The 21,723-nt window shown below is 45.3% G+C and overlaps 3 protein-coding genes across 3 annotated transcripts; all 3 read right to left on the bottom strand.

Annotated features, from left to right (window-relative positions):
- Positions 1-478: 478 nt before the first annotated feature.
- On the bottom strand, positions 479-3,385 carry LOC146428329 (atrial natriuretic peptide receptor 1-like). Its single transcript, XM_085079880.1, has 5 exons — positions 3,167-3,385; positions 2,623-2,721; positions 2,070-2,161; positions 1,419-1,556; positions 479-1,276 (listed from the first exon to the last, which is right to left on the bottom strand). The coding sequence occupies exons 1-5, from the start codon at positions 3,315-3,317 to the stop codon at positions 968-970; spliced, it is 789 nt and encodes a 262-aa protein (XP_084936006.1). The 5' UTR covers positions 3,318-3,385; the 3' UTR covers positions 479-967.
- A 5,024-nt stretch (positions 3,386-8,409) lies between these two features.
- Positions 8,410-13,659, bottom strand: LOC146428328 (chymotrypsin-like elastase family member 2A). Its single transcript, XM_085079800.1, has 8 exons — positions 13,533-13,659; positions 13,209-13,297; positions 12,680-12,777; positions 11,643-11,768; positions 10,778-10,914; positions 9,924-10,069; positions 9,642-9,794; positions 8,410-8,589 (listed from the first exon to the last, which is right to left on the bottom strand). Exons 1-8 carry the CDS (start codon positions 13,573-13,575, stop codon positions 8,572-8,574), a joined length of 810 nt encoding a protein of 269 aa, XP_084935926.1. The 5' UTR covers positions 13,576-13,659; the 3' UTR covers positions 8,410-8,571.
- A 2,742-nt stretch (positions 13,660-16,401) lies between these two features.
- Positions 16,402-21,520, bottom strand: KIAA2013 (KIAA2013 ortholog). The gene is made up of 3 exons (XM_085079799.1): positions 20,437-21,520; positions 18,864-19,717; positions 16,402-17,371 (listed from the first exon to the last, which is right to left on the bottom strand). Exons 1-3 carry the CDS (start codon positions 21,407-21,409, stop codon positions 17,345-17,347), a joined length of 1,854 nt encoding a protein of 617 aa, XP_084935925.1. The 5' UTR covers positions 21,410-21,520; the 3' UTR covers positions 16,402-17,344.
- Between the last annotated feature and the right edge of the window lie 203 nt (positions 21,521-21,723).

Below are 21,723 nucleotides of genomic sequence, written 5' to 3'. Positions count from 1 at the left end.
CCCAGGTGTCCCTCTCCCTGTGGGGCTCCTTTTATGCCTGACTCTGAAGGGACATGTGCACCTGAGGTATTTTCACACTTATGCTCCTGTTCCCTCATCCTGGAATTGCTGAAAGAAGGCAGCAGGCAGGATGGGGTTAATGAGAAGTGCAGCTTTCTTGCTCTGCACAGAGTTACTGATTCCCAATATGAAGAAGTAATTCTGTTTGCTTTGATTTCTCTGTCATACATAGAAGAGGAATTTACTGCTCATCACTGCAGAGACTCTTCCTCCAACGAGGAAAGCAAAGCAAATTTCAATTTAATGGGAGAAGTAGCTTATCTTTCTCACATCTCCCATAGAGCTGGACTGCATTTTTGCCTCACCACCAACCCCCCTGGAGATTGATAAGGTAAAAAATACGGATATGGAGAGGAGATTCCACTGCAGCTGAGAGGAGCTGGAAAGACAAAGTGCTACAGAAACCTAATAGAAGCAATTCAGTGTTGTTGTCACTTTATTTGTATCTCTGGAACAGTGATCAAAAAGAGTTATTACCTTCTCCATCAGGGTTTTGCTACTCCCTCTCCTACCATCCAAAGTTCTGTGTTTTATAAGCAATGGTTCACTGGGGAGCTGTACAGGCCAGCTTGGAACAAGCAGCCTCAGGGGCTAAAATGCCTCAGTGTTCTGGAGTTTGATGGCTGCACTGTGTGTCACTGCAGGCATCAATCTGGAATGGCTTCAGTGAAGTGAAAGAATCACATTGATGTACACCTTATACCCACCAGCTGTGCTCCTGGTGGAATCCCACCTGCACTTTTGTAGCTTCTTCTTGTTTCAGGACACCTTCCCAAACTTCCACTGGTGTTTGAGGTTCCCACATTAACACACTAGCTAAAAATACCAATTGTGGCTAGGAATAAAAAGAGAATGTCATTTAAAAGAGCTGTGTGTGCCTGGGGCAGTCCAGTCACTTCTTATATTGTCACATCTCAGCTACAAAACCTGGGAGAAGCTCATTTTGCCATGCTGTTTGAACACTGTGTGACCTGCGTTCTAAATTGTCACCTTTGTCACCTTCCCCCAGAGCAGGTGAGCCCAGAGGAGGGAGGTTCTCCTGGAGGCTCTGCTGGGAGCTGTGGTGAAAACCATTCCTCTGCTTTTGTCTCTCTCCATGGGTGACACTCTCAGGGCTCCAGTCTGGCCTGGAATTCCTCCCAGAGTGCGTTTTTGGGCTCAGCTCACCCTGGGACACAGCAGGGCTCTGTGCAGCTGGAGCTGCTGCCACAACAGCCTGTGACAGGAAAACAGACATTAGAGCTGTTTGCACACAGCAGAGACTCTGCTTCCAGGGCAGAGATGCAATTTCCACACATCCCAGCCTGCAGGGAATGCCTTGTTTTACAGGAAGATCTCCCAGATGTTCACCTCCTTACTTGTTGGACAGATCCCTGGCTGCTTTCCATCTTTTTTTTCTTGGAGATTGCTGGGTTCCAGTGGCACACCAGGCTGTCGTTTTGAACGCTGTAGTTCTTGTTTCCAAGAAGCCAATATGTTTTCATTTTCCCTTTGCCCTGGACAAGAAAAGGAGAGAGCAGAAAACAGCTGTTTTCATGGGATATGAAGCTGCAGGGATCACTATGGCCAGAGCTACTCCCTGTCCTGCATTTATCTCTCCTTCTCTCATAAGTGGCTAAGGAAAAGAATTGTCATTTCTGTGCAGTTTGGCTGCTAATAATCTTTTCAGTTTGGAGGTCACTGCCTTGCTGGTCAGTGGCAGTGAAGCTGAGGGTTTAAAATCAGCCTTAAACCCATGAGTCTTTGACTGAATCCTCACACTTTGGGCCATTCCCATGTGGTTCCCTGCAGGTGCAGACAGAGCAGCCTTGTTTCAAAGCACACAGAACACTATTTCATCCACTTTGAGGAGTAATGTGTAGCCATTTCCAACTGAATTAGCCAAAGAACTTTGGGGACATGGTTAAAAGTTGACTTGCTCTTCACAGAATTGCAATGGCCAAATCCATCATCTCCTCCCTATCCCATTAAATGCCATTCCTGTTGTAAAGTCACAGGAAGATTGTTACCTTGACTTCAATTTCTCCTCTCAGCTCAATTTCATATGCATCATCTGCCAGAAGAGCTTCGTATGTAGCAGAACTGATGTGGATCTTCTGGGCTAGGATTGAGAGCAGAGCAGGAATTAATGATTCCCTGAATTCCAGAGACCACAGACTTCCAGACACACCAGCCCTCCTGCATTTATCAGCCCAGTGTTTCCACACCCTCTTTTGGCATTAAGGGATGTGACTCTACTTGCCCATGCCAATCCAAAGAGTTTCTCTTGCCTGTTTGGTGACTGCAGCATGGGAAGGGACAGTGGGGATGGCAGGCTGTGCATGTGCTGCTGCCTTAGACAGTTATTAGTAATTAGTTATTGGTAATTAGTTCTCTGACCTGGGATGTCCCAGAGAATTCTCCTTCTCCTCTACAGACCTTATTTCACACTTGGCTGTGCTTGATGTGAGGAGGTGTTTGGGGTTTTCCTTGCACTGCAGTGCCTCAGAGGTGCAGAATTAGCCCCAAACTAGAATTAGTCTGGGTCTGGCTGCACTCCTGGATCCTGCCCGAGGCACTTACGCAGGCTGGTGGATTCCATGCGGGAAGCTGTGTTCACAGTGTCCCCAAAGAGGCAATAACGAGGCATTTTGTACCCCACAACTCCAGCTACACAGGGTCCTGGGGAAACACAAGGCACAGAAACCCCAGTTAGAAGCAAGCAGTGAGAAGCAGTAAGTGCAGGGGAGTGTCAAATGGCAGCACCTTTGCCAGTCACTCTGTATCCTCAGAGAGATGGAAGTGGGAATGCTCTGTGCATCTGGGGCCTGGCTGCACAGTGTTTACTTAGTGAGAGAAGTCACAGTTTGACCAGCTGTAGCTAATTGGTATCACCAATACTAAATTGCTTCCCAGACCTTTCCACACTGAAAAAGGCAAAAGTAATTTCACCCTCCTCTTCCTGATGGAACCAGGAGAAATACCTATCCTGATGCAGTGACTTGTACAGAAATTCAGAATTCCTTTCCCCACACATCTGGACTGGAAAAACTGAAAAATCCCCACATATAACTGGACTGGAAAAATAGAAAATTCTGTATTTCTCCTGCTTTCCCCCAGCCCATACCTGTGTGGATCCCAGCCCGCAGCTCCAGCCTGCCCCGGGACATGTGAGGGATCACCACCTGCCGCACTGCTGCCACCAGGTCCAGGGACATTTTGGCAATCTCGTCAGCATGTTTGCTCCCATTCCTCTCTGGCAGGCCACTCACCACCATGTAGGCATCCCCAATGGTTTCCACCTGATGGGAAGGGGCACGTGTCACTAAGTGGCAGGCACTGAGCTTTGCTTTGGAAAGAAAATCAGAATAAAATCTGGTTGAGCTGCCCAGCACTTGCCAAGCTGTGGTGTAGTCCCTGTATGATGGCTGGTCTTGGATTTCAGGGATTTTGGCCTCCTGGCTTGGGGTATTTGATATTCACCAGGAAACAGAGTAAGAAAGATTTCAGCTGCTCACAGATTGCTCTCCTGCAGGTTTGTACTCACCTTGTACACATCGTAGGACTCAATCCTGGTGTCAAAGCAGACATACAGGTTGTTGAGCATCTCAACCACTTGCAGGGGAGTACAGGAGGCAGCAATGCTTGTGAATCCCACGATGTCAGAGAAAAAAATAGTCACCTGTGACAGGGAGAGGGAGAGATAGAGCCAAGAGCTCCAGACAACACTGGTGAAACCTTTGGAGTTTGGGGAGTTGGGAAATGCTGAGCACAGCAGCCTAAGGCTGTACACAGAACCAGTCTTGCACAGCTCAATAGATATAATCCCAAATTAACTAGTCCTGGCCCTGAATTGTTCTCTGCTACTTTGACAGATAAAATTATTTTTATCTCCAAAGTTTGTCACCTGCACTTCTGTGAATACCTCATGCTAATGGGAGACTGGAAGTCTAATGCTTTGGATCTTGTGAGCAGTGATCAACAGACTTCTTATAGAAGTAGAGTCTCATTTTCTATTAAATCCTTTAAAAGTGATTTCAACTGTGGTAGGGATAAAGCTAGGTACCCAAACAAACTGAAATAAACTCTCAACTGCCATCTCTGCTCTTGTTGAATTAGAAAATATTAACTGGACTTTGTTCTTCTTCAAATGATGTTTGTTATGATCAATTAATTTACAGAAAAAAATCACTTTAAAAAATCAAACTTAGAGAGTAGAATTGAGGGAGAGATATGTGTGTTATAGCTGTTGGCAAGGAATTGTTTCTCCTCTGTGCTGTCTGAATTGTGTCAGTGTTTAAACACAAATCATCCTTGCCAATACCAATTAATCTGTAATAGCCACCTTTTCACTCTCTGTCTTGGTTCAGCTACTTTTGATGTCATGACTATTGTGGATTATAATTAATTGTGCAATTACAGGTTGTTGTTTTGATAATGACACCTACAGATGAAATGGAAACATTTATTATTGTGTTTCACAGCTGAAAGTAACAGGGTTTCCAGAGAAAAAGAGTGAATAGAATTGCAATTACTCTAGCAAGAGGATTTGGGCTGAGGGCTATGCAGCACAGCTGCTAAATTCAACACTGACAGCAGCAATTATTTTATTCCTCCTGTTTCACAAGGAGGAGAATCATTTCTTGCTCCTGTGAACTCGTGATATGATGGTGCTGGCTGGCTGTCGTGGGTAAGCTCTTAAATCAAAGACAATTTGCCAGTATAGATGTTTGACATCTAAAGCTAGTCTGGAAATCTCAGCTTTTCTTCCTTCCCCATCAGCCTAAGAGCTCCACAGCCCATTGCTCAGCTCTTTCCAAAACTCATCAGGGATATTTGGATTTCCATCCACAATCAGCTCTGAGTACAAAACCAGAATCCTCTACAGCATGACAAGGTAGGTGCTATTCTGGCTGAACACCTTTCCACCCTTGCTGGCAACATCCCTTCTGCTTGCTAACCTGATCGTAGTTTTCTGCCTCAACTTTTTGGCATTTCCTCAGCTGCTTGGCCACAGACTTTGGCAACATTTGGTGCAAGAGGTCCTCAGCTAGGCGCCTCTCCCTTTTCAAGTCCTCTGTCTTTTCCTTGAGGTTTCTGGCGTAACTGTGTATCCAGTCTGTCATTTGCTGGAAGGACATCAGCACAACGGGGTAGATGAGACAGGCAACCACCACCAGGCTGATCTTGAGGCTCAGTGAGGACAGGATTTCCTTGGATTTCTGGTGCAGCTTTGCCTGTCCCTCCTGCAGCAGGCAGCTCTGGGCACAGAGCAGTTCCCTTCCCAAGGCTTCCAGGGACACAAAGTCACCCCAGCCCAGGAATGGGGTGAGGAAAGAGATTCCTTCATCGTGGGGGAAATGCAGTGACAGGTTGACGTGATCCATCCAGCACTTGTAGGCAGTGTCTGAGGAGAGGAGAGCATAGCTCAGAGTGGTGAAATGTTGATGCAGGGTGGATTGGAGGCTCAGAGGTGCTGGCTGGGCTTTGAGAAGAGCTTCTCTGATTTGGAGGATGAGTTTGAAAGCTGCAGTCTCTGCCCAGTCAGGATTGTGTCTCATGGCTTTGAGGTCCTCCTGGGGACTCCTGAAACGCCCCAGCAGTTCAGAGATCACTCTGGACAGCACCTGAGGGGCTTCAGCAACCCCTGAGATATTAAATCTGTGTCTCAAGTCAGTTGTGTAAAACCTACAAATGGAGATTTTCTCCTCCTTGCACTGGCAATTCTCACAGTACAGTTCTGCTTCACTTGCCGTGCAGAGGGAGTTTAAATTGCCCAGGAATTGAGAATGGGATGATGTATTCCTCCTGTCTGCTGCTGGGAACAGCCAGCTGTGCCTTTCTTCCTGCAGGACAGAGATGAGCTGAGCAACCCAAAGGTTTTCACAGGAGGAAAGTTCCTGAAGGGCTTTCCCTGTGTTTTTCCACGTTTCCAAGCTGTTGCTCAAATCAAAGGAAATGGCCCCAAGGAGGCTGCACAGGGACACCATGCATGCTGTCAGAATCCTTTGAACTGTTTTTCTTCCACCAGCACTGGAGGAGGTAAAACATCTAAAAAAATGAATTAAAAAAAAAGAATTAAAAACCCAACAGTGGCATTGTCTGATGCTTGGGAGAGTTTCTTCCAGCTCCTGAAACCACAACTGGATCTAGCAGTGATATTTAACAATTGCCAGGCATTCTTGAAACAAAGCCCAAGGAACATGCATTGTCTGGATGCTTTTTAAAGCCATATTTTATTCTATTTTTTTCCACCCGACATTAATTTAAAAATAAAAGCTGTATTTAAGAGACTGCTTCCCTAACACACTCTGATCTGCAAAAACAGATGAATGATACCGTTTTTCTGTGAGTATAGAGGCTAATAAACCCATTTGCTGTAGGTTTTGTTCTCTGTGATACTTCCATCCAAATCTTAAGGAAGGCCATGAAAAGATGAGTTACTTATTCCAGTGATCACAAACTGGAACTGTTGAATTTTTGAATCGAATTTTTGAGAATTTGTTCTTACCAGGCATTTCCAGATGATGAATAATTTCTTTTGATATTTTCAGATGAGCTCAGAAGTTTTTTACAATATTGCCTAAATATTTCAGAAGGAAAATGAATAGTATTTCTGTTTTGTTTCTCTTCTGTTTGGTTTCAATTTTTACCAAAGCATCTGCACATCGTATTTTTACTGTTTGAGCTTCATGATTACATTTCTGTCTCCCTTTCATGCTGCACAGAGTGCACATCCATGCTCCATACAACAATGTAATCTCATTATTTTAATTCTAAAAATTATTATTCCATCATTTACAATCTTATAATAATGACACTCACTTTTAGCCAGGCAAATAAAACCCAGTAAAACCTGTTATTTCTCAGCAGAGGCTGATATTAAGCAAAAACAAATTCTTGCTGGGCAGAACGGTGGTCAGTGGTTGTAAAGCAGAAGAAAAGTGATAAAAGTACACTCCCCAAAGATGATAAACAGCCATGGTTTTTGTATTAATTTAATATAATTTATGTTTAATGATATATTTATTTTCAGTCCAAAGGCTAACATCTGCAAAATGTCAAACTGAAAGGAACTGCAAGGCTAGAAAATGTATGTCTGAGCATTTCTGTTCTTACAAAGAACTTCCAACCTTTTCCTTGCTCTATCTACAGCTTACCTTTGGGTCACTCACCTTCCATTTATAATCCTTCCTTTTACTCTTGGAAACACCTAATAATTGCTGGGAGGAGAAGAGAAACACAACAAAAATCCACCTTGATTTTACGCTGCCTACCTTTCATCACAATGAAAAAAAAATAATAATAATATGGGCTTTAATTGAGCACCAGGCTAAAATTGGTGAATCTGCTCTGCTTTGCCAAAAATCCCCATTTGTTCCAGTGGGGCAGCTGACAGTGACTGAGCTCTTCACCTGAGCGACTTAAAAACGAGCAGTGGGGCCATGGAGGAGACAGGGCTGCCCTCAGAGCTGCATCCTGCCCTTCTTCTGGCTCCAAGAGGAGGTAATGATGCCTTAAAGCTGGTAAAAATAAGAGGCAGAAACAGCAGCATAGGGAAAAAGGGGAATTACCTTGGTTTTAATAGGATTTTAGGTGCACAACTTGTCAAAGGTGGAATCACACCGAGGAACACAACCTGTACAATGTGTATACAAATTTATGGACCTCACAAATTAGCATATCTACCTAAAATCCCCCTATAAGAAACTTAATAAATGAAGTAATTGCCCCTCTATTCTAATTATCCCCCCAAGTGAGACTACAGCCTAGTTTACAAAAACATGTTCCAGAGAGGAGGCTCTGTCCAAGGTTGGAGCCTCTAGTTTTGAGATAATTATGAATGTTTCATCTTCCCCCTTGAAGAACCCCAAACTAGGCTAAATATTAACCTGCAAGAGTTATAAACATGTAGGGCTGAGGTACAAGGAGTGTTTCTGAAGGGTACAAGGGAAGGGAAAGGGTATAAAATGTATAAAAACAGTATAAAAAGGGTATAAAACGAAAAGACAAAAACCCATCAGGCATCAGTAAAACCTCTCAGTAACACATTTTGTGGTGCTCCAGCACTCACCTGCAGGGACCTGCTGGCTGCTCTGCCTTCCCTCTGGGCATCTCTGGCTCCTGGAAATCCCACTCCCAGCTCAGGGTCCTGCCAGCTGCCTGCAGCCCTGCTGTGCCTCCCGGAGGTGATTGGTGATTCTCTGACTCTTCCCACTGCCCACCCTCTGCACTGCAGGCTTGCAGCTTCCCCAGGTGAGGCTGGCAAGCTCCAGCCCAAGGCAGGGGACAGGGAAAAATATCCAGCATTGTCCCCAAACACAGGCTCTGGGCTTGCCTACAGTCAGCAAGGAGTGACAGAGATACATGTTTTGTTTTTATCTTGCAAAAAGTACTGTTTATTGCAGTAGTGTTTGGTTTAATACTTGGTAAAAGAAGAATTTCTCAGTTCTTTGTGATCAAAGGTGTAATTATTATGATTTTATTCAAACCATTTTCCTTCTTGTCTTCTCTCATCCAGTTCTTGTTGGATTAGTTGGTTGCCATAACCTACAAAAATGTAAAATAAGTGAAAAATCAGACCGTGAGATGCAGGAATTTGTGAACAGTATGTGTTGCATCCAAGTCACAGGATTTAAACCACTGAAATAGGATTTTTGTTTCTCAGTCAAAGTTTATATCAAATGAAAAGATATTTGACATTCCAGACTTGAGCTGCATGTGCTGCCTTTCAGGATGCAGGTGCAATGATCAGTGTATTGATGGATGCAAATTTGGGTAATCACTTCTGAAATGTACAGTAAATCTTTATGACTACAAATAAAGCTCTAGGATAAAGTCAGAATGCATTTCTATTATCAAACCCTATTTTAAAATGGAAAAAAAAATGGATATCTATTTCAGAGGGGGATATTTTCAATTGGTAAGGGCTGAATCAAGAGTGACACAGTTCCCTTAGCAGTGGCAGAAATCCCAGTGAGAGAACCCCAGAGATGCCTGGTGATTTCTGTCTTTTCATACCCTTTTTATACATTTTTATACCCTTTCTCTTCCCTTGTACCTTCTATACAAAGTACCTTCTATATAAAGTATGCTTGCACTTTAGCCCTACATGTTTATAACCCTTGCAGTCTGATATTTAGCTTAGTTTGGGGGTTTTGCAAGGTGGGAAGATGAAACATTCATATGATCTCAGAACTAGATGCTCTAACCTTGGACAGAGCCTCCTCTCTGGAACATGTTTTTGTAAACTAGACTGTAGTCTCATTAAGGGGGGGATAATTAGAATAGGGGGGCAATTACTTCATTTGGGGGCAATTTACTTCATTAGAATAGGGGGGCAATTACTTACAGTTCTCATTGGGGGATTTTAGGTAGATATGCTAATTTGTGAGGTCCATAACTTTGAATACATGTTGTACACGTGTGCCTCTTGGTGTGTTTCCACCTTTGACAAGTTTGCCCCTAGAATCCTATTAAAAACCAAACTAATATCCCCTTTTCCCTGTACTGCTGTGTCTGCTTTCCATTTTTCCCAGGTTTAAGGCATCCCCAGCACAGCCAAGTGCCTGCATTGTGCAGCAGCAGCTCCAGAGGCTCACCTGCTCGATCCAGCTGTTGTAGGCAGAGACCCGAGTGAAGACAGAAGGTTTCTGATAATAGTTGCAGCCAAGAGAAGAGCCAAAGCTGACAATTCCATGCACTTCCCACCTGCCATCAGCCCCCTGGCAGTTCAGAGGACCTCCAGAGTCACCCTGGGAGGAAGGGGAGCACAGATAATGGCAGTTTTAGTGTGAGCAGCTCCTCTTTCAGGGCTTTTAACCTTCCCTTCCCTTCCCACCAGCCCTGTCTGTGTCCAAACCAAGCCCTGAGAGTGAACTCACGTTGCAGCTGGAGATGATTCCATCCCCCCCAGCACACACCATGGTGGGTTTCACGATCTTTCCCCACCAGGAGGGCTCAGAGCAGGTTGCATAATCCACCACCAGCAGAAGGCCTTGCTGCAGGTCATCAGGAAGGGCTCCATTTGCTGAGGGAGAGCAGAAACACAGAGTCATGGGTACAGCTGGACTGAAGGAAGAATAAAACTGCTCTGTTCAGTTTCTCCTGGGATCTGGGTATCATCCCTCCAGTTAAAATGCTCCATAGGGGTTGTTTTAGATGGGAAGCTGAATATATGTTCTATGCATGCATGTCCCTTAGCTCCATTCTTTTATGTGCACCTTAATTTACTAAAAATTAGCATTCCATTAAAAAATGTCTCATTGTCAAAGAAATAAAGGGCTACTCTTTTTCCAGGAGTCTGCAATTTACTTATCCCTCAAGGAATTGCCTCCTGAGCCAAGCTGACACCTCTGCTGAAATATCTGAGATTTTCATCACTTAACATCTATTCCCTCATGTGTCTTAAGATATTTAGCAGGTGTGTTGGGATTAGCAAATGCACCTGTCTGCACACTATTAATATTTGCATTACAATAGCTCCTAAAAGCTCACTAAAGGGCTCTCAGGTGCATTACCAGGGCTGTTACAAGGAAAATAAAATTGAAAGGGAAAAAATCACAATGTGTAAGTGAAGTAATATAATATAAAATGCTAAATATAATAAACTACCTCACTACTAGTTTTGAGGGGATCTTGAGCACCACCAATAGTCTTTGCCATCAATCTCAGAGAAGACACTTCTGAAAGTTGTTTTATTTTTTCCCTATTGCTTTTCAAATGCCCAAGTACTCACTCTGCAGCCTTCCCCAGCCAGTCACATAGCAGGCAGTGTTGGAGGACAAGATGCTCTGGGCAGGGGGCAGGCAGGCCAGCTGGATTTGGTCACTTAAGGTGACATGCTCAGGGAGTTTGATCAAAGCAATGTCATACCTGTGGGAACATGAACATGTTGAGGGTCAGGGAGAGAAAGGGAAGGTAAAATGGTTTGCAAAATGGATTAAGACACAGAAAGCTGAGTATTTAGCAGTCCCACAGCATTTGGTCTATTCAAACCAGAAACAAGGGAGCAAGGCCAGTGTATGAGCAGCAAAGATTCTTGCACCTCAAAGCAATGGGGAAATTCATGGACTGGAAGGCTATTCCCTGCAGAACTGCCTGCTTTCCTGCTGGCAAAAATTTCCTTTTATACATTATTTTCACCAAAACCAAGCTTATGTTAGGACTCACTCCAAGGACTGGGAATTGAGGGGATTTCTTTGTTACTACCCTGAGGCTGCAGCAGGACCCAGGGATCCTTCAGCAGCACTGATATTAATGATCAATAATCCTGTGTCTGTGCTGCTGGTAGGAAGGCTCCAAAGAAAGTTGTATAAAATGCTTCATTCCCTTTCATTGTACAAAAGGAATCATTGAATGGAACATTCAGCTTCTGACCCAAGCACCAACATGCCAAATGGCTTCTGGAAACATTATTAATCAACAGGAAGTTAATATTGTTAATTGCTTTGTATTCTTTCGAGGGGAAAGGTACAAACTGGATACTGTAACAAGAGGCTCTAAACATGAATTAATTGCCATAACTCCAGGTGTGTGAGATTCAGGCAGTTTGATTTTCCCCTTGCATTTAAAAACTGGAAAAATACCTTCCACCAACTCACCCATTTGCAACATCCTGTGGATCCCAGTCCTCGTGGACAATGATCTTTTCTGGAGAAAGTGCAATTGATCCTTTCTCCTCAGCTGCTAGGTTGTATTTGCCAAGAAACACTCGATATGTCCGAGAGCTAGGCAAGAAAAGGATGAACACTCAGCTGTGCAGCTGCTGCTCTGCATCTCGGGCTCCTTGAATATCCAAGGATATCCTTGACTGTAATCTCTCATCACAGGCATGGTGTGTGTGGAGCAGGGATTGCTGAGGGCAAAAATTGTGTTCTGGGCTTTGTAATAATTTAATCTCTGAGCCATTCTCTCAGCTCCTGCTCAAGGCTTCATTAGCAAACTCAAGGTGCTTCCAATCTTTGCAGGATTTGACTCAAATTCTTCAATGCTGCAACAATTTGGACTTCTTCTGACAGCCATAAACAGCTTCACTAATCAACAGCTGTGTGATATATATGTGATATAATATGTAGGATTTATAATAATAACATGCAGCCAATCCTTCATGTTTCCTATTATGATATTTGCTACAACTTAGGGTTATAATAACCCTGTCCTGTCAGAGCAAAATGGGGATGTTTTTGTGGAAACAGCTTTGATGATGGAATGACAAAGCTGTATCTGATAATTTCTTTGTTAAACTGCCACGTAACATGAAGAGTTTACTGAAAATGATTAGTATATTCAAAATCTTTGTGATTATTTCTTCAGGGAGTGGATTGATTAGTTAATTTGTGGATCTCACTGATATATTTATTACAGAAACAGGCAACACAGCTGAATTTTAATAGCAGCTTGAAAACATAAGGATGTTTGTAGCTTGTTTATGGAAAATGAAGAGTATATAATTCAGGTAAGTGGTCCCACCCTGCCTTTTACATGGAGAAAATAAAGAGGTGTCCTTCTCCTGGCTTAGATATGATGTGAAACTCAGAGCTTTCAACTGGGAAAGGGAGAACTGGCACTGATATGGTTTTCCTTCCTTTCTCTCTGCTGATGAGCTGCTTGCTGGGTCAGATTTGGCTCAGTCACTCACCTGATGCAGTGAGCAGCTGTCAGGACCCAGTTGGTGGCAATGAGAGTTCCTCCACAGGTGTGACGCCACTGGCCATTGGAATTGTACTGAAGGGAGGCCTGGAATTAAGGAACCAAGAAAGGCTCAGGCTTTTGCCAGCTCACTTTTCATTGCTGAGCTTTGTTTCTGCACCCTGAACACAACTTGCTGATGGTGGGAGGCTTTGAAGTAACAAGTTTCCAACTCTTGGCCATAGAAAAGCTCTCCCTCCTTCCCTATCATCCAAAACTTGATTTTTAAAATATATCTTGCTTAAATAACCTGAGTCTACTTGACTTAAAATGAGAGCCTGCATTACCAGCAAAATGTGGCACATTCAGAGCATTCTTAAAGACTGGAAATTTCAGGATTGATCAGAAGGCAAGAGTCAACACCTAAGACATGTCAGGCAAGATGCATGAAATGGAATGTAGGAGGTGTTTTTGCTCAGTTGTGCTGTGCAGGGATGACACAGCCCCAGTTTTTCCAGGGAAAGCACAGAATGACCAACCTGCCAGGGCCAGCTGTAGGGTCTTGCATTTTCCCCTCCAACAACTCTGGACACGAGAGGTGGGTAGGCAGGAACCCCACAGCCAAAGGCTAGAAGACATACAAATAGGAGGTGTGTTTTGAAAACAGGTTTAAAAAAATATCTGTAAGATACTGGATTGCACAGCATCTGGTTACTCTTTTCAGAGACCCTTGTAGTGAACTTCCTATGCTGTGCTTTTTTCTGGTTTGATGCAGAATGTTCAATTTGTCTAAAAAAGGGAAGTTTTTTTCAGATTTTAATTAATTTTTTCTTTCAAAACTAAGGCAGAAGTTGGACACATACCTGCAGGTGCCAGAGCCAACACGGTGAAGAGAACTCCAAGCATGGTGCCAATTCTGGGTGCTGCAGGCTCAACTCCACAGCCATTTTATATGGTGTCCTTTATCTCTGGGACACATGACTTCAAATGCAGAGCTATTGCAATACCAGTGGAAAACCTGTGTCATTGTGGGATAATTTTTTATATACACAAGTTGCTAAAAAACCCCGTTTAGGTGGACCTTGGGTCCAGCCTATATAAACAACTTGGTTAAAAAGAATTCCAAATTAGTTGCTTATTATCTGTAGCAGCTGTTTGCATTTCCATTGCCTTGAAAGTTCATCACAAGGCTGTCCACAGAAGGAAAATGTTAAATGAATTATTCTAACACTTGGTAGTATGTCAGCAGTGTCTAATGCATTGAGACAATGATAGATTCGGATTCAGTGGGGTTGGATTAGTTGATTGCTAGAGGCTTCCTTCCCACCTTAGCTATTGTACAATTCTACAACTGCTTAGAATTTTGTTTTAATCTGGGATCTGCTTTCTTGTTTTGTTTTGTTTTGTTTTGTGTGTGTCTGGATGGCATATACCACACGGTGCTGACTGAAAACCTCTATCTTCTTCCCCAGATCAAGTTGCATGTGGTTCAGCATGCCAGACTTCTCCAGCAAACCAGACTGTGATCACTTTGAAGTGGAACATGCTCCAAGCCATGCAAAGAACCTGCTGTCCATGATGAAGCAGAAACCCTGGTGTGGTGTGGTGAGTCAGACTCCATTCCTTTCCTGTTTCCCTTGGTTAGATCAGTAGATCTAACAGCCCTGGAGGAGAACAGGGTTCCTGCAGCATTGCAAATGAGCCTGTGAACACCCCAGAGCAGAGCTGAGCTGTGCTGTGACACACTGGGAGCTGGTTAATGAAAAAGAGAAAGCACTTTCACTCACAGGACAAAGCAGGCAAAAGCAGGTATTTATACCCTTCCAGAGCTGCTGCCACAAAAGGGAGTGTCCTAATTCATTACTGACATTTGAGATCAGTGACTTGATATCAACACTCACCCCTGTCTCTTTTTTCCTTTTTTGTCTTCTACTACAGGAATTTTCCATCCTCTGTCACTCTTCCATCCACCAACTGTTGAAAAACTGTTGCTGGTTATTTGAAAAACAAACATTGCTATCTGTAATTCAAGACACACACAGGGAACAAACTTATCAGTATGGAAACAAATATCATAATGCCAATTTTGTAATCAGAGCTGTGTTGTACACAGAGACCAAACCAGGGGCTCAAAAACGCTGAAATAAATCTAATGTTTAATGTCAGGATTAACAGACAGCAAAATCCGATTTCCAGAGCTTCCATTCAGCAGTAGGTACTGCTTTGGATGAAGGATGCCTGGAGCACACATGTGGAAGGCAGAAATATAGAATGCTTTTTGTTTTGTCTGCTTCTCAAGAATGTATTTTCCTCCCCAGACAATAACACTTGAGAAAGCTGCAGTTTGAATTGCAAATTGGTTCAACCAAACCCTGTTCTGGCGTCTTGTATTCATTATCTGAAAAAAGCAGAAACCAGGATTAACTGAGCGCCAAACTGAGATTCTAATTTTTTCTTCCATTAATTTGTTGACTCATTTCTTAGTGTCTGAATTTATAAGCTAAACAACATGTTATGCTGCTCAGTTGAACTTCCACATCACTATCATTTTCACAGAATTCCAACTAAAAGTCTAAATTTCTGATGGTCAGTTACTATTTTAACTGTCCTGGTTTGTTATGTAAATATGGAATTTGTTTTTAATTCTTTAAGCATTTCTGCAATTTCACAAATACAACTTTCTGCTCTTTTGCACACTGTAGAAAAAGAACCCTGTTTCTTTTTCCCCATTCTTCGCGGAGGAATTCTGAAACAGTTCTATTGTTATTGGGGAAATGCTCATAGGAATCATAACATATTTAATGTAAAACACTCTCAAAGCTGCTTTGTTTTTTGTTTTTCTCTTGCTTTATGCAATGATAGCTTATCCATCTTTTCCAGGCCTAGTCTAAATACTCTTCCTTGGACTCTGTGGGAGTCACACTGCTGGCAGTTCTGCCAGGGAACATCAGAAGGCTCAGCCTCCAGCTGATACCATGGTGGCTTGGAAACAGCCCTCTGGAAGCTCTTATCATCTTCATGCCAGATGCTTCACAGAAACTAAGCAGCTCATGGAACTTTGGTGAGAAAGAGAAGAATCTTCTGGTATGGTCTGTTTGCTATTCTGCTCTAACATCTCCAATACACAATGCATTTGTGTATAATTTATAATGGACTCTGCTGCTCTCCTGTCTTTATTGCCTTGAAGGAAGGGCAGTAACTCTCCTATACCAATTAGAAAATGGAATTGTCTGCAGAAGAGTTACAGACACCGAAATGTGCTTTTCTGAGGATGTTTTTCATCTGAAACTAGACAGTAACCCTTCTGAAAATTCGAAGTTAAATGCTGACCCAGTTTTTCCTTGGGACCACCAACTGTGCCAAATTCATTACTTGCTGGATGGCTGTAAAATCTGCTGCCTGATGGTTCCCTGGGATTATTTCTGTGTTCTTCAAAGTAAAGCTTGGCCTTTGTTCCTCAAGACAGAACAAGGTTACACTGAGCAAGGAAATGGAGATGAGCATTTCCCTGTGTGTTTCTGTTCCTTGTTGTGCCTTCCAAATTGTCTGTTCCCAGCTTATATCCATTTATATATTATTTTCCACATTGTATTTGCTTTTAATCCAAGCACTTTTGCTGTCCATACTGGCCACAGATGTAACACAAATCTCTGCTTGTCTAAACTGGGTGGGGAGCAAAGGCAGGAGGGAACAGAGACAAGATCAACAAAAAACCAACCAGACTTCAGCAACCAGATTAGACTGAAAGGTATTTATTTAGAAACAACAGCTTTGGTATTTTAAAACCAAACAACCTGTAAGTCACTAGAAAGTGGGATGTCTTCCCCCCATAGCCAAAACAAATCAATGCACAAAGTCTCAATAGGCTTAGAATAGGAAACCTGCAGATCAGCATTTCCAAGTGTATATCCAGAAAACAATTTCATTAAACTGATTTTGCACTCTACAGTCATAAAGGCTGAAAAATCTGTTACGAGAAGTTTAGATATCTACAGACTGTTATTGAAGTGGAGGAAAAATTATTAACATACTCCCCCTCCCCCCAAGCAATAAATTAAAACCTGTAAACCAGAAAGGAAGTTACACTAACATTTTCTAGTTAACTCTCTGAAGGGAATCATCGTCCTTTATTTTTCTGTAGAATTAAAAAAAACCAAATCAAAATATCAAAGGACTTAGTATATCTTCAAGTGTTTTCACCAAACTGATTACTCTTAGGGAACTGAACAGCTTACAGGGAAAGGAAACATCTGTTACACAAGTTTCTGGGGTAAACTATTCAATCACCACACCTTCCAAGTCTTAGATTCCTGTCATAGCAAGGCACAAAATGATTGTTGCTTTCAAATGGTCCTTTATTCTCAGCTGCAAAATTGCCAGGTGTCTTGTGCAAATGGAGGCTGAAAGCAGGACTAAGTTCACTTGGACACAGGGATGTTCCCACTCAATTAATGGAACATGGTGTTACTTCAACACCATCCATCTTGCTTACTGCTACAGATTCTGAGCTCCAGCTGATTCCCACTTCTTCCCTGTTTCTGGAATTAAGTTCTGCATCACCTTCATTTGAAGTAGGTCCAATTAGGATGAGGCAGGAGAGTTGTTTGCTCTGCAGTGCCCAGGAGGATGAGGTGTCAGGCGAGCCCTGGCCATGGCTGGGAAGCTTCTGGGCACTTCAGCGTGCAGAGTCAGGGACAGTCACCTGCAGCAATGGTTAACAAGTCACTTGGGAAAGGCAGAAGGCAAGTCTTGGAGATGACAAAGGCAACTGGATAGACAACAGTGAAAGGACAGAATGACATCATTCCAAGGACATGTTTTGGGCACATGTCAGGGCACAGCTGTTACACAATCACTGACATCACCTCCTAACCCCTTGCTCCCTTTGCACTGAGGTTTTGATCATGATCAGAGGCTTGTAACTGCAGTTGTCTGACATACATCTCTATCCTACCTCTTCCTAGATTAGTTTGTCTAGCTACAAGCACCTCCCACTTCTTTCTTTTATTGAATCACAGGTATTCAGGTCTGCTTGGGCTGGATCTCCAGTGCTCAACATGACAAAGACAGCGAGCTGATAGGGAAATTTCCAGCTCACTTTAAACACCCCTTACACATCAACTATCAAGTTTAGTTCAATACCTTCTGTTCAGCCTTTGCTATCCAAAATCGAATTTGTTTTTATAATTTGGAATAAGTGGGCAATCTAAAGCTAGAACTTTTCCTCTCACAGCTCTATTTAACCATCATCTCTTTTTTTTTTTTTCTTAAAGATAACCTACATTTAACTCTGTTCAGCCCTCAGGAGGGAAGCCTCTGAACAGCACAACTAGCTCACACAGCAAATCCAGTCTGGTCTTGCATTTCCACTTCATATCAACACACAATCAGAAAGTCCCAGTACCAAGAGCAGAACTCACCATCCACTGTCTATTCTGTGCTACATTTTTACAGCAAGTAAGTTTTCCAAGGCAACTCAAAACAACTTGAAATTCTTTACACCCAGGTAAGCTGCATGAGAACTTGAAGCCAGAACCTTCAACTTACAGTAAGAAGCACTCAGTACTTTCCTTGACAGCTTTGTATTTTTGTCTGGAAGAAACACCAACTCAACATCTTCCCAATATGATGGTGGTGAGTGTGGTTTGATGGAAGACTGCACAGTGTCTATAAAATGAACATGTATCACGAGTCCCAGCAAGTCAGCACCTTCACCTCAGAACACCAGCCCACCTCTGGGTGCTCCTGTGTGACATGTCACACATTCAGAGCAGGCAGGCAGGAGTGCAGGACTCCACACAGCAGTACAGACAAGTACAGCAGCTCTCTCACAAGCTTTCTGGTACTGAACAACAAGAAACATCATTTCATGACACAACTGCAACTGCTGGCTAGAAACCAGCAATGTCCTACACTGATGTGCAGAAAAAGGACAGAAAGCTGTGTCTGCCTCCACCTGCAGCCTCACAAACATCCAAGGACAGACAATGAGTTTATCTTTTCTACTGATTGTGAGCCCTACTGCTCCAATCCCTGCCCTAATCCTCCTCCTTGCAAGAAGAGATCACAGATCACTTGTTGCAAGAGAGACTGAAAATCATCACAGTCCAACACAGAGCCTGCCCAGGCACAGCTGACACAACACCAGGCTGACAACACTCAGTGGACAGCAGCCAAAAGCAGCAGCCTTATACCTTACTCCTGAAGAGTGGCTTGGCTCCTGGCCCACAATATTCGTTGTAGATGAGTTTGAACAGAAACAAGTGAAACAAAGTGATTAAAGAGGCCACACTGAACCAGAACAGGAAGGGTAAGCCTGGGTATTGCTTGGCCATGTGCTCCTCATGGGCCAGAATAGCTTTTAGGTGGAGTGTGTGTCTCAGGTCCTGCAAGTGGACCAGATCTGTTGATATATAAAGCAGAGGTGTGATGGGCTGTGTCACCATGACGGGGAAGGTGTGACCTCGTGCCTCAGAGGTCAGCTCCACGGGCTCGTTCATACAGCCTGCCTCACAGGCATACAGTCTGACAGGCTTGTCCTGGAATTTCACAGACACATGCAAGAAAGGCTTTCCTTCAGCATCCAGCAGGACAGCTAAATTGATCAAGTCCTTGTTGTAATGGATCCCACGTAAGGAATAGCTGTTATGAAGCACGTCAGGGTCTGCCTGAAACTGCAGATGGTTTTCTGTGAACTGCAGACCCCCAAAACTAAGCACCATTCCCTGCATGAGTCCATGCACTCCAGCTGCCACAAGACCCTTGCAGCCCCGTTTCTGGAGAGTCAGCTTCCACAGGTCTGAGAGCTGCAGGACCTGGGTGACACTGGTGAGCTTTGGTGGCCACAGGTTCTCGGCGTGCATGGTGGCGTGGCCGCTGAAGCAGTGATCAGCATAGTTCAGGCTGGCTTCAATCTTCTCCCTGTCCTCCCCAGTGAGCAGGGGGTCCAGCAGGGGGGCTGGCACAGTTGACAGCACATAGTAGAGGGTCATGTTGACAGTCTCACTGGATGGGGTATGTGCATCTGTGATCTTTCTCATTTCAATCCCTGTGGCAAAAGGAAACAACCAATAGCCAGACATTAACCAGGAGGAAAAGAAGATCAAACATTGCATGCTGTCATTCAATACACAGGTGTTCTTTACAACATCTAAGAAACTTTTGTCTGAAAAACACCAAAGTGAAATCTTTTCTTGTGCTTGTCTAAGAAGATGCTCTCTCTCTGCCACTTGGAGTTTGAAAGCCAAGCTCCCACTATAGACAAAGCTAATTTAATATACAGATGCTTTACAGAGCTCTCATCATGACTCTGCAAGAATGATCTGTCAAAAGAACATCACCTTTTTATCACACAGCAAGTTCTACACTATCTAGGCAGCTTCTCTTTTATGCAAGACATTAAAATCTTAAGAAAAACAATCTCTGTAGCACAGCTCCTAACTTCCATGCAGCATCTGTCTTTCATGCTATCATTAAAGGTCAACTTTATTTCCAACTGACAAGCAGGGCAGATCAGTGAAGCTCCTGAAGCCATGAAAAGCAGCACACACAGAATCATGTTTAGAAATGTTCTCCTATCAATTCCTATATGCTGTCAGGAGTACTCCACTTTGTAAGGCCAGCTGGTATCCAAACCAGGAACAGTTTTACTATCCCACAACCCATGAGGAAGACCAGAGCTTCTGGAGACCTGACAGCAACCACGACACAGAGTTTTCAGCCATCTTCTAAAGTAACCCCGTAGAAGTTGAGCATCATTTTCCTTACCTGAAATGAACAAGTCAGACCAGGTCTGCTGGTGCTCCTGGAAGAGATCTTCCACTCCCATCTGCATCACCTCCAGCATCTCTTTCTTGGCCGCCTCCCTCAGCTTGCTGAAGGTCTCCTCCAGCCTGGAGACCTCGATGGGCTCCGAGGTGTACACCACAGACAGCACGGTCTCGTCAAAGTGCGACTTGGGCGCGACCTGCACCCGGCTCACGAGTTTCTTGGCAGCCACCACCACCAGCACCACCTTGGGGCTGCCGGCCAGCAGCAGGCGGCCGGAGGAGAGCAGGAACTGCCGCTCCTCCACCTTCTCCAGGCTGGTGGCGAAGCGGCCGCCCAGCGCGGGCGCGGCGGCGGGGGCCGACACCTCGAAGGCGGCCACCCGCTCGGTGGGGTTGGCGATGCGGATGCGCTGCAGGTAGACGTGCGGCCGGCTGCGGTGGGCCACCACCTCCTCCCGCAGCGTCACGCAGTCCCCGGCGCCGGCCCCGGGCCCGGTCTGCACGCAGCGCAGCCTCCGCACGGCCCCGTCCCGCAGCGCCGCCAGCGCCGCCCGCGCCTCGCCGCGCCCGCCCAGCGCCCTCAGCCGCACCAGCGCCGGGTACTCGGTGGCGAGCGCCGGGCCGCCGCCGGGCCCCGCGGGCCGCACCCAGAGCCGCCCGGCCGACACGTCCAGCAGCAGGAAGCCGTTGCCCGCCAGCGCCAGCCCGGGGGAACCGCCGGCCCCGGCCGCCTCCTCGGGCAGCGGCAGCGCATCGCCGCGCTGGGTCTGCGCCCGCCAGGCGCCCGCGGCCGCCTGAAGGCAGAGGGCGGCGGGTCCCCGGGGCTCGGCCCCGCGCCCTAGGCCCCGCGCCCGCGCCGCGCCCAGGTACCAGTAGGCGACGAGCAGCAGAACCAGCAGCAGCAGCAGGCGCCGCGCCCAGCTGCTGGACAGCAGCCCCGGCAGCCCTTTCAGCCGCTGCTGCAGCCACATGGGCGGCGGCGGGGGAGCCTCGGCCCGGCCCGGCCCGGCCCTGCCCGGCCCCGCCGCGCCGCACCGGCACTAAGCCGCCATCGCCGCCGCGCCCTGCGGCAGCTCCGCCGCGCTTGGCGGCGCTTTGCGGCGCTTTGCGACAGCCGCGCGCACCGCCCCTGAGGGGGAGTTGGCGGGGAGACACCGCCCGGCCCGCTGGGGACCCCCGGGAACCTCGGGACCCTGGCTGCCAACCCCCGGGACACCCGGGACCCTGACTGCCAACCCCCGGGACACCCGGGACCCTGACTGCCAATCCCCGGGAACCTCGGGAC

The sequence above is a fragment of the Lichenostomus cassidix genome, chromosome 21, assembly GCF_008360975.1.
Source record: "Lichenostomus cassidix isolate B80296 chromosome 21, HeHo_3.0, whole genome shotgun sequence".
In the NCBI taxonomy this organism is placed as follows: Eukaryota; Metazoa; Chordata; class Aves; order Passeriformes; family Meliphagidae; genus Lichenostomus; species Lichenostomus cassidix.
This window is presented reverse-complemented; position numbering and strand designations above follow the sequence as displayed.